Here is a 23,804-nt window from a genome sequence, read left to right as displayed (position 1 = left end):
AGGGACTCACGTCTGCGCATACCCTGCCACACTTATGGCGGCCAAAGCGGTACAAAAGGGGGTGGTGATGGACGGAGCATCTGAACCAATCAAACACTCACACACAGTCAAAAGATCTGGGTTTGATCCATCACCGTACTTTAGCCCACTCTGCCACCCCAGTTCAGACATGGCTATATGCAAATCAGTCTGACCCTGTGCCTCATGGAAACAGTCCAGCCCGAACTGCCAAGCCATGCCTTCCCTGAACCGGAAACAAGCTTCCGAGGACCGGTTTCTGGCATTCCAGCCGTCTTCAGCCCGGCTTGCTTGAATCCAGTGGCAAAGTGAGCAAGGGACTCACGTCTGAGCATACCCTGCCACACTTATGGCGGCCAAAGCAGTACAAAAGGGGGTGGTGATGGACGGAGCATCTGATCCAATCAAACACTCACACCCAGTCAAAAGATCTGGGTTTGATCCATCACCGTTCTTTAGCCCACTCTGCCACCCCAGTTCAGACATGGCTATATGCAAATCAGTCTTACCATGTGCCTCATGGAAACAGTCCAGCCCGAACTGCCAAGCCATGCCTTCCCTGGACCGGAAACAAGCTTCCAAGGACCGGTTTCTGGCAATCCAGCCGTCTTCAGCCCGGCTTGCTTGAATCCAGTGGCAAAGTGAGCAAGGGACTCACGTCTGAGCATACCCTGCCACACTATTGGTGGCCAAAGCGGTACAAAAGCGGGTGGTGATGGACGGAGCATCTGAACCAATCAAACACTCACACCCAGTCAAAAGATCTGGGTTTGATCCATCACCGTTCTTTAGCCCACTCTGCCACCCCAGTTCAGACATGGCTATATTCAAATCAGTCTGACCCTGTGCCTCATGGAAACAGTCCAGCCCGAACTGCCAAGCCATGCCTTCCCTGGACCAGAAACAAGCTTCCGAGGACTGGTTACTTGCATTCCAGCCGTCTTCAGCCCGGCTTGCTTGAATCCAGTGGCAAAGTGAGCAAGGGACTCACGTCTGAGCATACCCTGCCACACTTATGGCGGCCAAAGCCGTACAAAAGGGGGTGGTGATGGACGGAGCATCTGAACCAATCAAACACTCACACCCAGTCAAAAGATCTGCGTTTGATCCATCACGTTCTTTAGCCCACTCTGCCACCCCAGTTCAGACATGGCTATATGCAAATCAGTCTGACCCTGTGCCTCATGGAAACAGTCCAGCCCGAAATGCCAAGCCATGCCTTCCCTGGACCGGACACAAGCTTCCGAGGACCGGTTTCTGGCATTCCAGCCGTCTTCAGCCCGGCTTGCTTGAATCCAGTGGCAAAGTGAGCAAGGGACTCACGTCTGAGCATACCCTGCCTCACTTATGGCGGCCAAAGCGGTACAAAAGGGGGTGGTGATGGACGGAGCATCTGAACCAATCAAACACTCACACCCAGTCAAAAGATCTGGGTTTGATCCATCACCGTTCTTTAGCCCACTCTGCCACCCCAGTTCAGACATGGCTATATGCAAATCAGTCTGACCCTATGCCTCATGGAAACAGTCCAGCCCGAACTGCCAAGCCATGCCTTCCCTGGACCGGAAACAAGCTTCCGAGGACCGGTTTCTGGCATTCCAGCCGTCTTCAGCCCGGCTTGCTTGAATCCAGTGGCAAAGTGAGCAAGGGACTCACGTCTGAGCATACCCTGCCACACTTATGGCGGCCAAAGCGGTACAAAAGGGGGTGGTGATGGACGGAGCATCTGAACCATTCAAACACTCACACCCAGTCAAAAGGTCTGGGTTTGATCCATCACCGTTCTTTAGCTCACTCTGCCACCCCAGTTCAGACATGGCTATATGCAAATCAGTCTGACCCTGTGCCTCATAGAAACAGTCCAGCCCGAACTGCCAAGCCATGCCTTCCCTGGACCGGAAACAAGCTTCCGAGGACCGGTTTGAATGTCAAAGGGCACAACTCATCTAGCAATGGCTAATGATGCTACAGCTACTAAGAAATCCAGGAGAGAATATCGTTTTCTCTGTGAAACCTAAATGTTGACTAAAGACACATTGTAAAAGAGATGCTTCTTTTTACCAGTGTAATACTGTGCTTTGAATAAAATTACAACTGGGGATGTGGAAAGTTTAATTGCCCTGCACATCGACTTATCGATCAGAGACTTAGAGAGTGATATAAAGTTTGGTGGATAGGCTACTCAATTACAAACACAATGGAGTACCCTGTCTGCCAAAATGACTGTGTGCCCTGGCCTATTTAGGGTCAGGAGGATTGTCCACTTTCCATCCAGGGAGTCCCATTGGCTCCATCAACGGAAAGCTTCCTCCAACAGACTGACAGAACAGGGCCTGTCAGAGAACACTGCCCTTCCCAATTAGGGTGCAAGGTATGATTTCCTTTTATTTCTGTGCATCATTACCAGGTAAAACCTGGCGGTGATGGACTGGATGTTTTGTCCCATGAGAGGAAGCATCATGGCAGCAGTTCCTCCTGTCAAGATACAGAGATCACACTGGGCCTGTGGATGAATTAAGCTAATGGTAACCACCAGGATGGAGAACATAATGTCTTCCACCACCCTAATTTTAATTTTTTTATTTTACAGATTTATATAGCGCATTACATGAGGACACATTTACTTTTTTGTTAAGCACGGGGAGATTAACCTCCAGATTCATATAAGCCACATTCTGCGAATTCTAAATTGCGAGAATTACTGAATCGCAATTTAGAATTCGCAGAATGGGATTCATAAAGAAATGCAATCCAAAAAAGCGAATCGCAATCGGCTGCAATTGCCGTTTGCGATTTTGCTCAAATCGCAAAAAAATTCGCAGAATCGCCCTTTTTCCGTGGAGAAATTGCGATCTCGCAATTACCGAAATCGCAAAACGGGAAGTCGCATTTAGAGCACAGTGATGACATCACAACCAGGAAGCAGGCAGTTCCCTCCCTCATTCAGCACACTGAGCCTGAAAGTGGAAGCAGCACTGGCCAGAGCTCCACTACAGACCACCTTCAGCTGCAAATCAGGAGACAAAGCACCACAGAAAATGTCCCAGGAAGCAGCAGGGAGCAGTGCCTCAGGAAGGAAAAGTAATATCAAATTTTCCGAGCAGGAATTGGAATATTGAATTGAGGGAGTATCCAAAGATCATGACCGGCTTTTTGGGAAGGATTCACGGAGGGTGCCTGAGGTGGACAAGAGGCGCAATTGGCTGCGCATACACGCTAAAGTAAACGCAGTGGGAGTGACCCAGCGCGCCATAGACGACCTGAAAAAGAGGTGGTATGACCTCAGAGGGCGGGCTAAGGAAAGAATTGCAGAGAGGCTGGGGGAGCGACTCGCAACCGGAGGAGGAGAGCCCACTGTACCACCCAACACCCCACTGCAGGACCTCGTGGAGGACACCCTGAATCCCGAGGCATGCGTGGGGGTAACCTGGCTGGACTCCTCCCGACCCACCCAAGAATCCCTAGGTAAGTGCCATGCGACTGCGACCCTGTCCCCTAACAATGGCCATGACTCCAGAGCTACCCATTAGAAACCTCAGTCATGCAGGCCATGCACACCAGAAAAGCCCAATTGCATTGTGGGACTTGTAGTGTGACCACATTTTCCAGATAGCCCCATACAGCCAGACCTGTCCAGTGAGACTCATTCCTAAAGCCAGTCAGGGAATGCTAGCCTGCATTCATGTAGCAACCTCCCATGTGCAAGAAACATGTCATTAATCACCGTCCCATTTACATCACAGGTGGCGCAGAACAACCCAGCACCGATAGTGATGCCCTTCACATTGACGACAATCCCGAGGACACCGAGGGAGAGGGCCATCCTGCCCCTCAACCAGTACCATCACAGCTAGCACCAGCAGCAGTAGTACCACCACCTGCCCCTGTGGACAGGGCCACCCCTGCAACAACAGGCGCACAACAACCATCCCGAGTTACACCCATGCCAGTGGCACTGGCAACTACAGCTGCAGCACGGAAGCAGACAAGGCGCACAGCCACTGTTCGAACACAGTCCAGCGGACTGGTGAGGGAGCCGCACGACACAACACCACGTGCTGGCAGGGGGGTGAATGTCCGGGTACCTGGCCTATCTATTGAGCGTCGGATGCTCCGTGTACATCAAAAGCAGGCACGTCACTTGGCAGCCATCCACCTGCAGCTGCACAAGACTGCACGTAATGTGGGACAGCTCACTGACAGCATGGAAAGCATGACCGCTGCTGTCCGGGAAAACAGCCAGGTCATGTTGTCCCAGCAGGATGTCACCCGCCGCCACCATCGCCAGCCGGGTCAGCATTGCCTCCAGGAAACTCCTTAGGCAGCGGGACATGGTGCTCTGGGAGATCCCCCCTGCAACGGCAACTATCCCCTGGAAGCTTCCGGAGGCCAGGAGGTGCAGGCTGCACAAGACCTGGACATGGTTGGGCACGGCATTGGTCCTCCTTGTTGGGTGCTGCATCAGGGGGTCTAGGTCCCGGATCAGCTTTGTAATCATTGCCCCATTCAGGCGGTACTTTGAGTAGATTTGCTCCTCAGTTTGGCCCAGAATGGTGATCCGCTGTTGGAAGATTCGCTCCTGGATCCTGCTTCTGTTCCTTGCTGCAGCCTGGAGTCTTCGCCGCCTGACCACCATGTAGAGTCCTGGCATTGTGAAAGTCCTCATGCTCCTACTGTGTCTCCTCAAGTGTGTTTGGTCAGGCCCGCACCTGTGGCTAGTTTAGTTTTTTTTTCTTTTTTTTATTGACTTCATGGTTACCACCTGGTTTGGGTTCTCCTTAAATAGCGCCTTGCAAATAGCGATTTAGCGATTTTTCGCTATTTGCGATTTTTCATGAATTGGGTTTGCGATTATTTAGCGAAATCGCAAATTATTTCACAGAATCGTTTGAATCTCGCAGATTCTGATTTGCTAAGGGGGTTCCACCTAGATTCTGCGATTTATTTTGTGAATTCGCATAATCGATTTTGCGAATTCGCTATTTTGTCATTTTTCACATCATGAATTACATTTCATTTAATTGCGATTGCAATAGATAATTCGCAGCTATTGCGATCGCAATTTTGGTTGATGAATCTAGCTGTAAGTGATTTGCCCAGAATCACAGGATGTTCAATGTCATTGCCGAGACTCAAAGCCAGTTCCCCAGATTCAAGGTCGACCACCCTAGCCGTTAGGCCAACTCCTCTCCCCTAATGGATGGATTACCACTGGCCAAACTCTAGATCTAGCGTTAGACAAAGGAAGATGGTGGGTGCTGCTGAATTGGGATGTTAAATGGGAAATTTGTTTAACTGGCAACTGGATTTTTGCCAGCTCAGGGCCAAGAACACTTCCTGTGTCACACACACTCTAATAATTACAGGACTTAGCAAACACCCTCATGGTATCAGGGTGAGATTTGAATTTGGTGATGGATAACAAATAGGATAAAACCTTTCAAAGGTATGGAGGCACAGCCACACTGTTGAAGACAGGGCACAAATGGGTGATTAAACTTGCAAGCATATGTTCATGGAGATGGAAAAAACGAGAGAGACCAATTATACACTTTACTAACAGCACACAAAACATGTCAGGATAAATATGCTCCAAATAGACCAGATTTTAAATCTTTTTAAAAGGAGGTAGATCATGTTTTATTTAGAGGAGCTAGATCATAGACTATCACAGGATCAGGCCATGCCCCCAGGTTATAAGGCCACTTGGATGGGAAATAATTAACTTAGGCTGGAAATCCTAAATGAGGCACTGCTGAAGATACATAAAGAATACCTTCTTGCAAATGACACACAGGAATGCAGCCTCGGCATGTTAGAGACCTGCTTAAGACTGTGATTCGAGGAACATGTATAGCAGAATCAAACAGATTAGGTACTATCAGAGGGAACCAACCAATGAAAGATCCTACTAGTAGAACTGAAAATACTAGAAACAAAACTGAAAGAAACATATTAGCAAAAGATGTGGTGGTTAGTTTTAGTTATGCAAGGACAACTTAGACTCATAGGGCCCAATTCACAGAACTAACTTAAGACAAAATCCTAAACTTACTACCATTTTCGTATTCACAGAAGGCACTTACTCATTTTGGTATTCACAGAAGACGCTCACTCATTTCGGTATTCACAGAAGTTAGGACTCCTAAATGCCTTCTGTGAATACCGAAAGTCTTAAAATTAGGATTTTTCTCAATTTAGTAGTAGTAAAGTTAGGACTCCTAACTTTAGGACTCCTAAATGCCTTCTGTGAATACCGAAAGTCTTCAAATTAGGATTTTTCTCAATTTAGTAGTAGTAAAGTTAGGACTCCTAACTTTAGGACTCCTAAATTAATTTATTTATTTAGAAGCTTGTAAAGCGCTCAGCTACCCCCAACGGGGGTGTCCCGGCACTGTAGACGTGCGGCAGCCAGAGGAGTTCATTGAGGGCTAGATCAGAGAAAAGAGCCAGGTCTTAAGTTTCCTCCGAAACAAAGGCTCTGATGTGAGAAATCTGAGTTCCGTCGGTAGTTGATTCCAAAGTTTGGAAGTGGCCACAGCAAAGGCCCGGCCTCCAGTGCATGCAAGACGGAATCGTGGGGCATACATTAGACGGAGGTGATTAGATCTGAGGTCGCGTGTCGCTTGTGTAATCTTAAGTCTGTGCCTCAAGTACGCAGAGCCTCGTCCATTAAGAGCTCTAACGGCAAGGACCAGGGCCTTGAACTGTATACGGTATCTCACTGGTAGCCAGTGCAGTTTGGCCAAATAAGGTGAAATGGAGTGGCGATAAGGAATATTACAGATCAGCCTGGCCGCTGAGTTCTGCACTGTCTGAAGACGGTTAATGAGATACGCCTACATACAGACTATTTGCGTAGTCCAAATGGGACGTTATGAGGGCATGGACTACCGTCCTGCGTGAGTAAATGCCTTCTGTGAATACCAAAAGTCTTAAAATTAGGATTTTTCTCAGTTTAGGAGTCCTAAAGTTAGGACTCTTAACTTTACTACTCCAAAATTGAGAAACATCCTAATTTTAAGACTTTTGGTATTCACAGAAGGCATTTAGGAGTCCTAAAGTTAGGAGTCCTAACTTTACTACTACTAAATTGAGAAAAATCCTAATTTTAAGACTTTTGGTATTCACAGAAGGCATTTAGGAGTCCTAAAGTTAGGTGTCCTAACTTTACTACTACTAAATTGAGAAAAATCCTAATTTTAGGACTTTCGGTATTCACAGAAGGCATTTAGGAGTCCTAAAGTTAGGACACCTAACTTCTGTGAATACCGAAATGAGTAAGTGCCTTCTGTGAATACCAAAATGAGTAAGTGCCTTCTGTGAATACCAAAATGGTAGTAAGTTTAGGATTTTGTCTTAAGTTAGTTCGGTGAATCGGGCCCAACGAACTTAAAAATGATATGAAAGAGGACATAGAGAAGGGAGAGTGCTAGCACCTAATAGTAGACAAGGAGGCAGTTTTCAACCCACTGAATACTGAGATAAGCTGAGAACAATAGGACTAAAGCCTACATGCTGGGGAATCTACAGGGCAATTAAGTCAAGTCAAAAGTACTTTATTCGGCAGCCAAGAGCTATAAAAGCAAACAGTTTTTTATAAAAATACACTTTTCATCAAAATACATTATATGTTAAAAGCATCCAGCATTGCTATACAAATGGTCACATTAAAAACCCACAAAAGTTAGATCATTAAAATGTAACAATGCTAAAACGATGCGCCAAGACCATAAATATTATCTTGTTAAAATTACATTGTATAGTTTAGGAGAACATATTTACACTGACTGAGAACACAGGATGGCTACTGCAACGGCAGCTTGGTCCTATGTCTAATGGCCCCAATTAAAAAACTTGCCACCCCGAAGCAGACCCTGGGTGAGGCTAGCATTTGAAGATAGAGCAAGGCTGGCCTCACTTGAACGAATTGACAATCTCTGAGTAGGGGAAGAATGTACTTCCTGTGCAAAAGATCATAATAGGCGCTGAAGATCATTAGGTGGAGGGTATCCTGCTCCAAGAAATTGTCACAAGTGCAGGGTTTTAATAAATCAGGTTTCGAGTAACTTTTGGGAAATGCCAGTAACCAGGGAACCATGTTCAGACTCGTCAAAACAAAAAGATGATATGCTTTGTTAACATAGGGTAAATATGGTTGCATCTGCTGGCCCAAGCTCAGTGTAACAAACCTTCTCACTGAGGATTTGGCTAATTCAGTCTTCTCCCTAAGGACTTGAAAAATATTTCTGGGAAAGAAAGGGAAGAGTTGGAACAGTTTATTTCCCCAGATGGGATTGTCAAAACTATTAAGTTGCTACACCTACATAAAGCCCCAGGTGCACACTGCGTTCCTCCTGCCTTCCATAATGTTAGTTACATTTTGTTTTTTTATGCAAATATTTTACATACCCTAGGCGACTGTTTCTTAAACCACTTTTATAAGAAATTAGATTTAGGCATGCCCGTGTAGCTTTACTGTTTCTACAGCTTCTGCCTAATGCCCATACCCCATTTTGTGTTGTTAACGTTTTAAGAGCTGCACTCAAGTCTAAACATTCTAGAGGTGACCAAAACGGTGTGGTGATAGGCTATTGCGCACACTCGATGTGATAAGTTGGCCATAACGAATTGGCCCAGGATTTTAATCATGGGTTGTTTGCTATGTCAACAATTAGATCGGTGGGTGTATCGGAACTTATCTGGAGTCTTATTTGATGGTGGAATTGATTAATTTTTACATTGTTAATTTGGGATTCTTGCACATTGGCATTATGCTGCGAACAATTGATCCTGTTGTCGATGTTTTCATTCTTTGTAATGTTGTTTCTTTTATGGCTGTGACTCATGCTGAATAAAGAAAGATTAATATTAATATTATTATAACTAGCAGCCCGTCCCGATGTTGTCCGGGTTCGAAAAGTAAATTGTGTAATCTTGTTGGCGAAAGGTCCCTCTAGTTAATGTTACTCGTGTTTCCTTGTTTGTCCTTGCCCCCCCCCCGTGAGAATGTTGTTGCTTCTGCCAAGACGATATTTTATGAAGCACTTGGTGATGTTGGCGAGTGAAATATTTGTTTAAGCCCTGAAGTCAAGTTTTCTCCTTAGCGCCGCAATGAGTGGGAGTGTTACAGTGGTAACACAGATAGCGGCGAGTGAATCCGTAGGTTTGTTCTTAGGTTTAGAATGCAAGTACTGTGGTAAACGCTGACTCGCTTAAGGGCCAATGCGAAAGCCTGTTTTTTTATGTATGATATCTCCGTGCGATAAATATTGCAGCTTCAGAACGGCAGAACGCTTACTCGCCTAAGCTGTGAAATGCCGTGTAAGCCGCACCTCTTTTGCTTGAGGTCATCCCCCTGTGACAAACAGGAGCGTGACGAATGGTGAAATCGTTTATAAAATATTCCTCGCAAGGCTTGCATGTGTTATGCAAGTTATGTGGCGTGATTGGTCGGCTGTGAATGCAAGCCGCGCCCCGTCCCTGATGTTAGCGTACAACGGTAATGCCCAGGTCAATGAATCTGCCTACCCGAAGATGTGTGTGTGAGTGAATATTTTGTGTTTGCAATATGCTGCACTGTGATTATTGCGCATTTGAAATACGCTGCATTGTGAGCACGAATGGTTGAAATACTCTGCACTGTCAGCGCGAATGGTGTGTTTGGTTTTGCACCGTGACATCTCCTCGCATCTCAATGTTCTCCTCGCCATCTAACGCCCACAACTTGCCTCTCTGAATGTTAACGCCCACATCTAACGCCCACATCACACGGCCTCATCTCCTCACTGTTTGGTTTTGCACCGTGAACTACAATGTTAATGCCCACATGTAACGCCCACAACTTGCCTCTCTGAATGTTAACGCCCACATCTAACGCCCAGAAGGGACTACTTTACCACTGATGGCGCCCCCCCTTTTTAGTGTATATGGTCTCCATTTATATAGTCTATGTCCATCTCCTGGACCTCCCCTTTCCAACGCTGTATTGGGTGTTGTGATTGGTGGTGTACTTTTCAAGTTTACCTGGCTCAAAGGACACAGTTCTCTCTTTATAATAGTAGTATAGATGTTAGTTGACCAGGCTTGCTTGGTGCCTTTACTAAATTGTACACTGACATATCGGAGAAGGCAGTAGTTAATCCCTCTAGGAAACATCAGTCATACTGAAGCCCAGCCACGGCCGGCAGTGGGAGTACCTGCAGGGCGGTGATGTGGGGAGGGGCAGGGTGGGGGGTAGTAATGTATGGATTACGGAGTTTTACAGGTAAGTAAACATTTAAATAAATAAAATGAATTTCGTTGTGCACACTGCATCGCATTTAGGGATGCAGTGCACTCAACTAAATTCTTTTTATTTATTTAAATGTTTACTTACCTGGGAAGCTCCATAATCCATACATTACTACCCCCCACCCTGCCCTTCCCCTTCCCCACGTCACCGCCCTGCAGGTACTCCCACTGCCGGCCGAGGCTGCTGAAGCCTACCAAAGACCCCTAGGAGTGTGGTTCTTACCACCCTGTCTCTCCTCTGAACATTGACACAAAAATACTGCTGAAGGTCTTAGCCACTATAGTAAATAGATTCATGCCTAAGCTAGTTTAACAAATCAGGCATAATTCATTGATAGGAGGCAAGTCACAGAAAACACCAAGAAGGTGATGCACTTCATCAAAATATATAAATAATAGGCTCGGTCGAGACGAGATATACCTAATGTTTCCATAGAGAGAGGGACTCTGCAGGGCTGCACACTATTCTCTCTCTTATTTGTCCTATACCTAGAGCCACTAACACAAAAACGTTGCATATTTAAGGCTATCACAGGGTTAAAGTTAGGTGTTGATTAATTCAAACTCTCTCTATTTGGATATGATGTTAGTGACAATCTCTAACCCAGAATAATCCCTGCAAATCAGCTATACCCTTTTTGTGAGGTCTGGTATTTAAGGTTAAAATGAACACATTTCAGTATTGGAATTAAATATAATGGTGCAAGACTGAACATGGCTCCATTAATATCTGTCAGTCAAATGGAGCTCAAGCTCCCATTCGAGAATACAGTTGACCTTTAGCATCCCAGAATTCTACAGACCCAATCTCCCATAACTCATTCAAGAGATTTTTACAAATCTCTTAGCTGGCATAATCAGTGACTGTCCTGGGTAGAATATTTAGCTATTATTAAAATGATAATATTAATTGACCAAAGTCATGTTTGTTTTCCAGGTTCTCCCATTGCTATTAAATACAAGTTCTTGACACAGATTCAAAAGACATGTTCGAACTTCATTGAAAGGGAAAAAAGCCATATATCTCAGTGAATGTAGTGTATAATCCAACCAGATGGGGATGGTGGTCAGCATGCAATCCCAAAGATCTTGCATTAATATAGAGTAACGTTTCTCTGAAACATCCTGTAATAGTCCAGAGTTCAGATGAAGAAGCGTTGATGCTCCATAGACCACACCCTGCCAAAATGACCCTTATGGGAAATACTTTGGCTGGCACCGAAAGATAGACCTGCCAACAAGGCAAAGTCCCCTATCACAGGAGTGACCTTATCAGTATGGGACTAGAAAGGAAGGTGATATTACTTGACCTGCTTTCCTTCTCCCTCACACATATATTTGTGAATCAGGATTTCTTTCAAGGAATGGACAGAAAGACCTTCAACCAGTACACGACTTAAGGTACATTAAGATTTGCCATCTTTTTGACACAGGTGAGTGGCAAACATTCAAACATAAAAAAGATTGTATATACAGAAAGAATGAGAGATTTGGCCAGATGCAAGTGAGACACTGGGCCACTTCTAGTGACATAAAGATGGTTGCCACCTGCCTGCTGATTCAATTTGAGAGACTAGTCCAAATTGTAAATGACAACCCACAGCTACTCTCTAACAAACATACAATAAGCCAGGAGAGCCTAAACAGAAAGGAACTAAATAGAAAAAATTGGAAAATTAGCTAGGCCACATATTCACAGGTAAGCAGTGATAACTATAGCATGTAACACAGATTAATCACACATGCTCAAGGACGGGGAACCACAAGCAAGATATTACTTTTACACACCATTGTCGCCACTAGGACCGACAGTTGCTGGAAAGTATGAAGACTGATAGGTACACTTTTACGCAGAGTGCTGTTTCCAAGCACTTCAAGAAAACATAATGAGATATGAGTAAATATGTGCAGAGTAGGAAATTGGGTTACTAGCTGAGAAGGGGATCCTACTCAAGCAGCAACTTGTCAGTTTGAAGTCACAAGTAACCCCAAATTAACCTGTGCCTAACCATCTAGTACCTTGGCACAAAAGCAGTCAGGCTTAACTTAACCCCTTCAGCGCTGATGACGAGCTCAGCTCGTCATCAGTTGCGCCGCTCGCACGCTGCGGGCATGCGGTTAAAGGCAATGGTAAAGTATTTATACAACACTGAAAAGTGTAATAAAGGGAAAACACAGATCAAGAAAACTCCCAATCCAATTTAGAAGAATAGAGTACATTTCATAAATAATTTGACATCAAAAGGACAAAAATCCAATTAGTAGCACCAGAGATATGCAATAAACATGTTTTTGAAAAGTAATGGTGCCTAAAAGCAGAAAGCACCAACTGTGGTTATCTGGTCGGGTCAGACAGGGACAAAGTCACAAGTTCATTACGACAACTATATATAACGTTAGCCGGATACAGGGACCAAGTTAGGCCCGCTGAAGAAAGTACCCCAAATCTTGGCTGAAGAACATTGCAAGATCCTGTATTGCAGGTGCATCATGGAGCGGCGAGTCCGATGTAGCTGTTGACAAGGCTTGCTATGGGAGGTCCTGCATCATCCTCAAGGATGCCATCAACGAAGGGTTGTGATGCAAAGTCCTGCATCGAGGATGCGTGACGCAGCAGTGGTTCAGAAGATCTTCTATCATAAATGCGAGATCCTGCGTTGGAGATGTTTGAATCCGATGCTGAGCTGTGAGGAGGTGCATTGCACTGTGTCAGTTCTTCCAAAGAGACTACAGTTGAGCTGGCAGATTACATTCAGGTTCACTTCCAAGGGTATGCCACTTGGGTGGCACCATTTGGCGGGCAAGACTCAGAGCAGTCAGAAACTTGGTGGTGGTTTCAAGGTGGTTGGAGCTTTTCTGTCCCTGAGGCTCTGTTCAGGCCACCTAACTAGCCCTTGCAGTCACTCTGGTGGTCCTGGGTGCAAGATGAAGGCCCTGTCCTTTCCACTCAGGCAGCAGGGCAGCAGTGAAGCAGGGCAGCAAAGTTGCAGCGCTTCTTGCAGCAAAGCAGCACAGCAGTCCTTCTGAGTCTTCCACAGGTCCAGAGGTGAACTGAAGTGTTGGGTCTGAGGGTCCACTATTTATACATGGTGCCATCTTTGAAGTAGGAGAAGATTCCGTTGGTTTCCAGCCCCAGAGGTGTTTGGAATTTCCAGCCTCTCTTCCCTGGCCACAGCATGTCTGAGGTACAAAAGTGTAGTGTGAAAGCCTTTGTAAGTGTGCTGAGGCAGAGCCTTTGTGATGTTCAATTGTAGTAAGTGGTAGCTTGACGCTCTTATCAACACCAATTCCCCCTTTGTCTCACTGTCTAGGAGTAACACGCAAAGACTAACCGCCGGTTACACCTAGTCAGGTGACCCAAGATACAGGCTGCAGTTACCTAATGGTTGGGACAAGAAAATGCCAACTTTCTAAAAGTGAAATTTTCAGAATTGTGACTTAAAATCAGACTATACCTTTAAAGAGGGGTTTAAATTACAATCCTGTAGACACGAAACTCAACATTCATACCTGCTTCCAATTAAAAGTTATCACTTATTAAATGTAATAAGGCAATCGAAAGTTATCCTATGGGAGAGGTAGGCCTTGCAGTAGTGAAAAACAAATGTAAGTTTTTTTCACTTCCGGGACATGTAAAAGTTCAAAGTACACATCCAACTTCTCAAATACACTGCACCCTGCCCTCTGGGTTGTTTAGGGCATACCCTATGTTTGACATATATGTATTTAAAAGGCTGGTTTGGACCTTTTGCCAAGTTGAAACTGCACACAATGGAGGCCTGAGACATGTTTAAAGGTCTACTTAAGTGAGTGGCACAATCGGTGCTGCAGACAGCATTTAATTTACAGGCTCTGGATAAAGGTAGTATCACTTTACCAGGGACTTACAGGTAAATTAAGTATTCCAACTGCACGTAAGATAACTTTACCATGTTTAAAGGAGAAAGCACAAGCACTTTAGCGCTGGTTAGCAGTGATAATGTGTACAGAGTCCTAAGAGCCAACAAAAAAGATTCACAAAACAGTAGGGTGAAGTCCAAGTGTTTGGGGATGACTCTGCAGACAGGGCCAAGTCCAGCAAGCAGTGATTGAGTATTGCTGCATGTAGAATTACAACAACTACACTGCCAGCACTCTTATATTTAGCAAAAGTGTACTTATTCCTGTTCACCTTGCATTTACATTAGTTGTTCTGCTATGGTCGCTTGTAAGATTCCAGAGAAGTTAGTTAGCAGTTGTAGCATGTGAAACTCTCATGTAGGAGTAAGCAATACTATCTTCAGTCAACGGATATGTCTTGAGGCTTTCAAAGCAATATCTACTTGGCTAATAGCTTAGCTGTAGGTAATTTAAACAGGCGAGAATTCAAGAACATGCCTTTCTCCAATGCAGATTGCAAAAAGAGCAACTTTAATGACTGTCCGCAAATGCTTATTATTATTATTGCTAACTGCTAATTACTTCAATAGATATGGTAAGTAGCAGAGCGACTTAGGGCCTGATTTTTATCTTGGCGGACGGGTTACTCCATCACAGTGATGATGGATATCCAGCTGAAATATAAATCCCATAGGATATATTGGAATTTATATTTCGGCCGATGGGATATCCGTCACCATTGTGACGGAGTAATACTTCCGCTAAGATCTAAATCAGGCCCTTAGTCTGGATTTGTGGTAAGTCGTGTTCCCATCTCGAGGGTACCAGGCCTTGCATTAAGGGCAGGACTGTTCCTGTGAGAACCATGCCATGGCTGATTTACACATGGCTGTTCTCTATCTACAGTGGCACAGTGGGTGAAAAATAATAGACTAGAATGCAGCTCGAAAGGCTGCCATTGGCTGAGATTCAGTCATGCATTCCCTCCATCTCTTTGTTGTTTGTTGTGGCAGCCTCAAAGGGCAAAGTAGATCCAATCACCGGGTAAAATAGGCGTTGAACTACATGTCAGGACTTGGAAGGAAAAGTTTGCAGAAAAGCACACAAAGGAAAAACAGGTAAACAGAAGCTCAGGGTCTGTGATTCCTATGGGCTGAACCCAGGTGGTAAGGATATATTTACAACCAGGCTGGGTCGAAATATATGTCTGCCATCTTATCAGTCATTTCTGTGAGGATGAATCATGAGTCCACTGCCAACAGTGAAGGGGAAACTAGTCTTCTCCCTAAAACCCACCATTAATGTAAGCCTGCACACAACCAAGGCTGTGAAGTTACTCAAAAGACCATTCTCAAATATCCACGAAGAAAAAGACAATATCCTTTGTGCAATGCATATTTATTTTGTTAACAAGATGAAGATAGACTGCCTCCCTCAAGTGTGTTCTATCTTAGAAAATGTAGAGAAGGTCCTGAAGATGGCTTGACAAGCCTCCTCCTCCCTTGCTGTCACTGATTATAATACTGCACACACAAGCAGCAGCAGGCAGATACACATGCACACTCAAGCAACAACAGGTATATACACATGCACACTCAAGCAACAACAGGTATATACACATGCACACTCAAGCAACAGCAGGTAGAGACACATGCACACACAAGCTCCAGCAGGCAGATACACATGCATACTCAAGCAACAGCAGGCAGATACACATGCACACTCAAGCAACAACAGATATATACACATGCACACTCAAGCAACAGCAGGTAGAGCTGCACACACAAGCACTAGCAGGCAGAAACACATGCACACACAAGAACCAGCAGGCACATACACATGCACACTCAAGCAACAGCAGGTAGAAACACACTCACACTCAGTCAACAGCAGGCAGGTGCACATGCAGACACAACGCTAGCAGTCAGGTAAACATGAACACTTAACCAACAGCAGGTAGATACATATGCGCACACAATCGCTAGCAGGCAGGTACATTTGCAGACAAAAGCACCAGAAGGCATGTACACACGCAGGCACAAGCACCAGCATGCAGGTACACATGTACACACAAGGATCAGCAGGCAGGTACACACAGAGGCACAAGCAGCAGCATGCAGGTATGCAAGCACCAGCAGGCACACATGCACACACAAACACAAGCAGGCAGACACACATGCACACACAAGCACCAGCCGACAGGGACACACACATACACCAGCACCAGCAGGTAGGGTAGGTACACATGCACACTCAAGCATCAACTGGCAGATATATATGCACACAAAAAGCATTAGCAGGCAGGTACACACTGACGCACAAGCACCTTCAGGCAGATACACATGCACACAAACACGTCACAAGGTAGGTACACATGCACACTCAACCACCAGCAGGCAGGTGTGCATGCACACACAAGTGTCAGCAGGCAGGTACACATGCACACACACGCACCAGTATGCTGGTACACATGCACACATAAGCGCCAGCAGGCAGATACACATGCACACACGAGCAACAGCAGGCTCCTACCCAATGCACACACAAGCACCAGCAGGGAGATGCACTTGCACACATAAGCAGCACCAGGCAGCTACACATGCATACACAAGGACATGCTCATTCATGCATCCTCACTAGCACACTTGCCCACAAATGCACACAGTGGCATGTGCAAATTATGGCCCTTGGCTAAACCCTCACTGTCCCCATCCTCACTTAATCTGCTGGACTACCACAGGGAATTCTGGGTCAATCAACAATTAAATCCCCAGACCTCTTCTCTCCATCCTTTTGCCCCTGATGGAGGGTGAATCAGAAAGTGGAGGGTCATGGATGTAGCCCTGAAAAAGCACCAATGCATTACTATTCCTCACTATTTTTCAGGAAGTAGACCGCTCCTGGTTGCAGTACTTTGTTCCTGAACCCTACTGGTGCTGAACGCTGACAAAGAGGAGGAAAGCGGAGTCACTTGCCACCTGACCCAGATGTAATTTTTGTAAACATGAAATTGATTTGTTTTCCAGATGCATAATTCAGCCTGAGTAAACTCAACACTGGATTTGGAAAGTTTGCAAATTTATTATTTCGTTATACAGTTATTTAAGACTTGGCATTGTTGCTTTTAAAAATAGGGGCATGAATATAAATGCCCCTCACCCCTACAATTTAAATATCTCATTTATGCACACAGATCGTTGGGGGAACTTTAGAGTTAAGGTGCAACATAGTTTTACGTTAAAATGTACATTCATATAAAATGTCCAGTTTTGCAATGGTGACTTTACACACCTGTTGGAAGAGGAACATGATGTGGATCCACAGCTGAGGATGTCTGCTGATGAGCGTAAAGCTGGATTTGCTGTATAGGCAGTAATGCCCCTTCATGGAGCAGCTGAAGAATAACTTTGCTACACAACTTCTGAGGGAATCTGGAAACAAATATACAGAAAATAGGTTTACCGCTTTTGATGTGGAGACAATTTAAGATGCAAATCAATTATGATTCAAAAGTTAGTCCTTGTTTTTATAACGTGCAATTTCATAATAGTGCACACAAATAATAACTCCCTTTACTTAGTATGGTGGTGACGATTATACATGTATATAATGTTTAATGTGTATCAAGTGGGAAACGTCAATGTCAACTCTGGCATTACATCGCAATGCCTTTACAACGCAACTTTTACAACGCAAGTGCCTTTACATCGCATACCATTACATCGCATGCCATTACAACTCATTTGATTACAACGCATGCCATTACAACGCATGCCATCACAATGCATTATCAGGTTAGTAATGGAGATTTTTAAGTTTTAGGGTGGGTATAGGCTTTGGGGTAGTTGGGAATAGTAATTTTTACCCCTATGCTATCCAACACTTTCCCTACTGTTGCACTCACTGGAGGGGGAATAGGAAATGTTACCCCTACGCTATCCAACGCTTACCCTACGGTTGCACTAAATGTATTATGCATTGTAATGGTATATGTTGTAATGGTATGTGTTGTAATGGAATGCGTTGTAATGGTAGTTTTAGAAAAAGGCGTTGTAATGGTATGCGTTGTAAAATCATGCGATGTAATGGTAGCTGCATTGTTAAAACTGCGCTGTAAAAGCATGCGTTGTAATTGTTTGTGTTGTAACGTCATATATTCCTATCAAGCTCTCTCTAGCATTCCTTGTGAAGATCATGCAGCCTGAACCGTAAAGGTGTTAGTATGAGTGGCTGTTACTTATTCTTGTAGTTCTGCTGGCTTACTTATGGAATTCCTCAGTAGGTCAGGACATATGTCACAGCAAAAACTTTGTGAATCTGGCCCAAAATATCTAGGAGACTGCCAGAACCCACTTCAGATGGCCACAGAGCAAGCATGCGGTAGTGGGACCAACTGTGGGGGTTGTGACTGTTTACTTCTGCTTTCACGGTGCCTGACTTACTATGGGTCCTGACGAACTGTACCAAGTACTACCCTTTTCAGTTCTTGACTATCCGTGATAGCAAGGGTCGACCAGTGCAAGGTTCTTCGAGGGGGGTAGGGCAAGGCAATTTCAGGCGCAAGACACAAAATACAAATAGTAAAAGCAGTAGCCTGATTTTCCTGTCAAATACTTGCTTTTATGATTAGATCAGTGCTTCATATAGGCACACAAAGCATAGAAAAAAAACATGAAATAATGTCCACAGTCCATTAAGGTCGGATTGCTAGGTAACTCCTGGAATGTATCCCCATGTCAGGGGCGTAACACAGGCCCCCGCAGCCCACGTGGAGCGGGGGGGCCCGAAGCTCCAGGGGGCCTCCTCGGCACTGCACTCTGTCCGGAGAGCTCCTAATTGAGCCCGTTGGGGCCCCTCTACATACCTTGCAGGGAGGCCCCCTCAATTTTCGTTACGCCAGTGCCCCATGTTCGCTCTTTCCCTTCTAGTGGGGCTGTTGATTCCCTATTTGATGATGGAGGCAATTTTCAGGTGTGGTCCATGCTCTTCTCCTGCAACAAAGTCTGATTTTGCAGGGCTACACACTAAGGGGCTCATTAGGATGGCGGACGGACCTGCGTCCATGCGCCACCCCAGAGGAGGAGGGACCGTCCACAGGGGCAGTGGCGGTCCCTCCAGTGTAATTAGGATGTGACCGCCAGCCTGGCGGTCACATCCTCAATATTTAACATTGCGGCGGGTGCTGCTTGAAGCAGCACCTGCCGCAAGGTTAAATATGCATGCTTAGCATTTGCATGCACAAAGCGGCAGGCACCACGCGGTGCCTGCTGCTTCGTGCACGCAAATGCAGGGGGGTACCATAGGTACCCCCCATGTGCACCCCCCACCCCCCCCACTCACCCTGGGGGCCCGCAACGGGCCCCCAAGAAATCACCGTATGCCTTTCCACGGCGGAGAATCCGCCGCGGAAAGGCATCTGTTAACCTCCATCCTAATATGGCTGGCGGTGTCTGATAGACACCGCCAGCCATGTTAGAGCTTTTCTGCCGCGGTCGGAAGGCGACCGCGGCGGTAAAGCTGCGGACGGATTTTGAGACCCACCGCCATCCTAATTTGGCGGTGGGTCTTTTGTGCCTCCCCAGCGGTTTTCCCGCATCCTCCGGGCCGGCGGTGGCTTCCGCCGGCCCGGAGGATGCGGGAAAACCACGATCCTAATCGGCCCCTTAGTTTGTGAAAGTCCCTGGGAAGCCTGATGACCTGTAACAGTCTTACATTACCGAGGGCAGGAGGTCTGGGGCGTGAAGCTGTAGGACTGCAACCTATTTCAGCCTTTTCCTAATTTTCCTAATGATTTCAGCGGGCGACCACAGTTTCAGGATGGTCCGCGTTTATGTTAGACATCTTCTCAGCTGTCGGTAAGTGTTGCCACTTTGACTGCTCCAGCACTGGATTAATTGTAAGAAATTCGGTTTGGGATGCCCATTAGATGTTACTGAGCCCCATCTATGTAAACAGGGAACATAAAACTGGGTACCAAGTAGCTGTTTTCACACTTGACTCTTGTGGTAGAGAAGCAGGACAGTCCAAAGCTGACTCATTGTGGTGCTTTGGATAACAAAGAACTTGCCAATGCACAAACTTAATAAATCATTGTCCAGTAAATGCTTTTAAAAATGAAAAATACTTTGATAAACAACTAAAAACTATGTGCAAAATTGAAATTACATACATAATGGCTACTTGAAATATCAACTATAACCCCCATAAAGGGGCCTCAAAGAGTTTCCAAGGTGTAAATAAAGTACCAAAGGAAAGCTCACTACCCAAATACCTGGTACATCGATTACAACTGGTCCAAAATGCGACTGCAAGACTGCTAATGCGAATCCCTTTCAAGCAATCGGTCTCTCCGCATCTTCAACTACTTCATTGGCTACCGGTAGCTAGCCGAATTAAGTTCAAGGCACTCACACTGGCACACAGATCATTGTATGGCACATGCCCTAACTATCTGAAAGCCCGACTACCGAGATACAGTCAAGCCCGTTCCCTCCCATCCAACAGTCGTGCTCAGATTGCTGTTCCTCGAGCAAAAAGAGCTCGGCTAGGAGGACGGACGTTCTCAGCTAACGTGGCAAAACTTTGGAACTCCCTGCCACCAGCCCTCCAGCAGGCCCCCTCCGAGCCTTGCTTTAAACGTATGCTGAAAACATGGCTCTTCACCCAACCACGCTAGTCACTTATCCTGCTTAGTCCTCACGGTCAAAATGTGCTCTGCAGCGCCGGGACACCTCCTGGTTGAGGTAGCTGTTCGCGCTTTAGAAAATTCTATATTATTATTATTATTATAATTATTATTATCCCTGATTCCAATATGATCGCATTATCTCTGGGGAACCGAGAGATAATAAACATTCTAACAAAACACATCCCTAAAATTAGGAATACTCATAAATATGTTTATAGCAAAAAATGGATATTCACTATAAGAAAGTCGGGCCTATATGCTTTGGCAATGATAATCATCACAATGATAAGCATGTAGCCTTTGGAAATGCAATAAAAAGAAACCTATTGGCCTGATCACAAGGAATACACTAATGACTTCCCATCATGATTAATTCAAACCTGATGGCATTAACATACCTTTCTAAAGACTCAAAAAAGGCCTACAACCTTAGTCACGAGAAATGATCAGGGATTTTTGTGACTAGCTTCGGAATGAGTCTCTAAAGTCCAGAATTCAAGCAAGGAAGATCCAGACTTTTGAAATGGAAAGCATCAGCCCTGGCTCATCCTTCTTTCATTCTTGCAACCCCCTTCACAGCTTTCCAACACACAATTAAAATACATTAAAATAGTATACAGATCAGCAGCAGTAGGTGTGTGTGTGCAAACGTGATTACATAATCAAAAAATCATATTTAAGTGGTAATTAACCAGTAGTATACTTAATAATACGACTATCTACTACACTTAAAAAATGTTTAGTGTGAACATCTATATTATATTATAGCACAAACTTACCTCAGGTAATCCATATTAAACCTCTGTCAGAACATCTAACAATATACCAGTTTTTATGTCTTTATTTACCTCAAGCTATTGTTAGGGTTCATAACCATGTTAGAAAATAAAGTGGTAACTCATCAACGAATCTGATTCTAAGCAATGTTGAAACTGTTCTATAAAACTACCTATTAAATGATTTATTCAAATCCTTTTAAATGATTTTCTCTTTAAATCTTACCACGTATTTTCTAATTAAATCTAGGATCATACTTAAAATAACACCTTGTAGAGATGAGATGACCCAAATGTTTCTAGAAATATCTTCCAAAATATAAATGCTAGGTGCTTATATATTCGTCAAGGTTACACTCAAAACGGAATATCTTCTAGAGAAAAAAGTAATTAATCATAGAATTTAAACAAGCATTTACAATGCAATCGGTCTCGCCTTTGGGACCTTATATGTATTTATCTATGCAGCACATTAGCCTGGGTGCTGAAACATCTACTGTTCTTTAACATTTAGGGAAAGTAAGCACCAAACTGTGTGACATGCCAGGTATGTGAACACATGGAGAGAAGTATTTCCTTTCAGCGGGAAATGGTATAGCCCAAAGTTCTGCTTTTAATATAAAATCAGGGCCTTCTGTGGCCATATCACTGAAAATACTAGCTTTGAAAAAAATATTATTGTCTACGGGTGCTTGTGGAAGACAATTTCTATGGACAGGAATCTAGGGAATGCTGAAGTGATTCTGGTATTTTACTGACCTCTGCTTGTCGTTTTCTATCAAGAGAGTTAAACAGAGGCAGTTGCCAGAAAAATTTAAAAAAAGAAAGTCCCTCAGCAGAAAGCATTTCTGGTATTTTACTGATCTCTACTGGTCGTTTTTTAGCACAATAGGTAAATAGAGGCAGTTGAACAAGCAGAACGCAATTCTGGTATTTTACTGAACTCTGCTGGTCGTTTTCTAGCAAGACAATTAAATAGAGGCAGTTGTACTGAAGAAAAGTCCCTAAGGGGAAGCAGATAAGTCCTAGCGCTGATCTCCAGAGCCCACAAAGTACATACACATATAAGTATACACTAAAGTATATTCAAGAGGTCTCACATGCTCAACCTAAAACTCTATCCTTCATATTGTTTGTTTGACCTCTGAGGCGGAAAGCCGGAGGACTGTATTTTGTTCTGTGATCTTTTAAAATTACGTTCTTTCACCTGCACTGCTTTTAAAAATCGATCTTACCTGAACTCAGTAGCGCCTGCCTAACGCGGCGAGCAGCCCTCCTGACTTCCCCTGATACAGCGGAACCTAGCGCTGACACAGGGAAAACACCCAAACCGCCATCGCGGCTCGAAGGCGTAGACACGCCCATTACGAGGCCACGCCCACTTGGAAAAGTACATAAACGCTGATTAAAAGCGCCCTGCATTATTGTTTGTTTGACCTCTGAGGCGGAAAGCCGGAGGACTGTATTTTGTTCTGTGATCTTTTAAAATTACGTTCTTTCACCTGCACTGCTTTTAAAAATCGATCTTACCTGAACTCAGTAGCGCCTGCCTAACGCGCCGAGCAGCCCTCCTGACTTCCCCTGATACAGCGGAACCTAGCGCTGACACAGGGAAAACACCCAAACCGCCATCGCGGCTCGAAGGCGTAGCCACGCCCATTACGAGGCCACGCCCACTTGGAAAAGTACATAAACGCTGATTAAAAGCGCCCTGCATTATTGTTTGTTTGACCTCTGAGGCGGAAAGCCAGAGGACTGTATTTTGTTCTGTGATCTTTTAAAATTACGTTCTTTCACCTGCACTGCTTTTAAAAATCGATCTTACCTGAACTCAGTAGCGCCTGCCTAACGCGCCGAGCAGCCCTCCTGACTTCCCCTGATACAGCGGAACCTAGCGCTGACACAGGGAAAACACCCAAACCGCCATCGCGGCTCGAAGGCGTAGTCACGCCCATTACGAGGCCACGCCCACCCCCCACGCCACAAAATGTGTCGGCCATACCAGCGCAGCGGACGAGCGCAGCGGGAGCGCCTAAGGCTAGCCCGTCTGCGCCCGTCTGCGCACGGCCGGGCCCAGGGCCAGAACCCCTGCCAGACCAAGCTTCCCCTGAGGTAAGCTATTCGCGCCGGGACCTCCTCAGTCTCAGACC

At 45.1% G+C, this 23,804-nt stretch overlaps 1 protein-coding gene across 1 annotated transcript in view; it reads right to left on the bottom strand.

The window, feature by feature from the left end:
- Positions 1-23,804, bottom strand: part of VEPH1 (ventricular zone expressed PH domain containing 1) — a 1,476,213-nt gene that overhangs the window by 626,731 nt on the left and 825,678 nt on the right. Inside the window, 1 exon segment of the mRNA XM_078667132.1 lies at positions 17,482-17,621. Within this exon segment, the coding sequence (XP_078523258.1) occupies positions 17,482-17,621 (140 nt within the window).

Source organism: Lissotriton helveticus, chromosome 11 (assembly GCF_964261635.1).
Source record: "Lissotriton helveticus chromosome 11, aLisHel1.1, whole genome shotgun sequence".
In the NCBI taxonomy this organism is placed as follows: Eukaryota; Metazoa; Chordata; class Amphibia; order Caudata; family Salamandridae; genus Lissotriton; species Lissotriton helveticus.
This window is presented reverse-complemented; position numbering and strand designations above follow the sequence as displayed.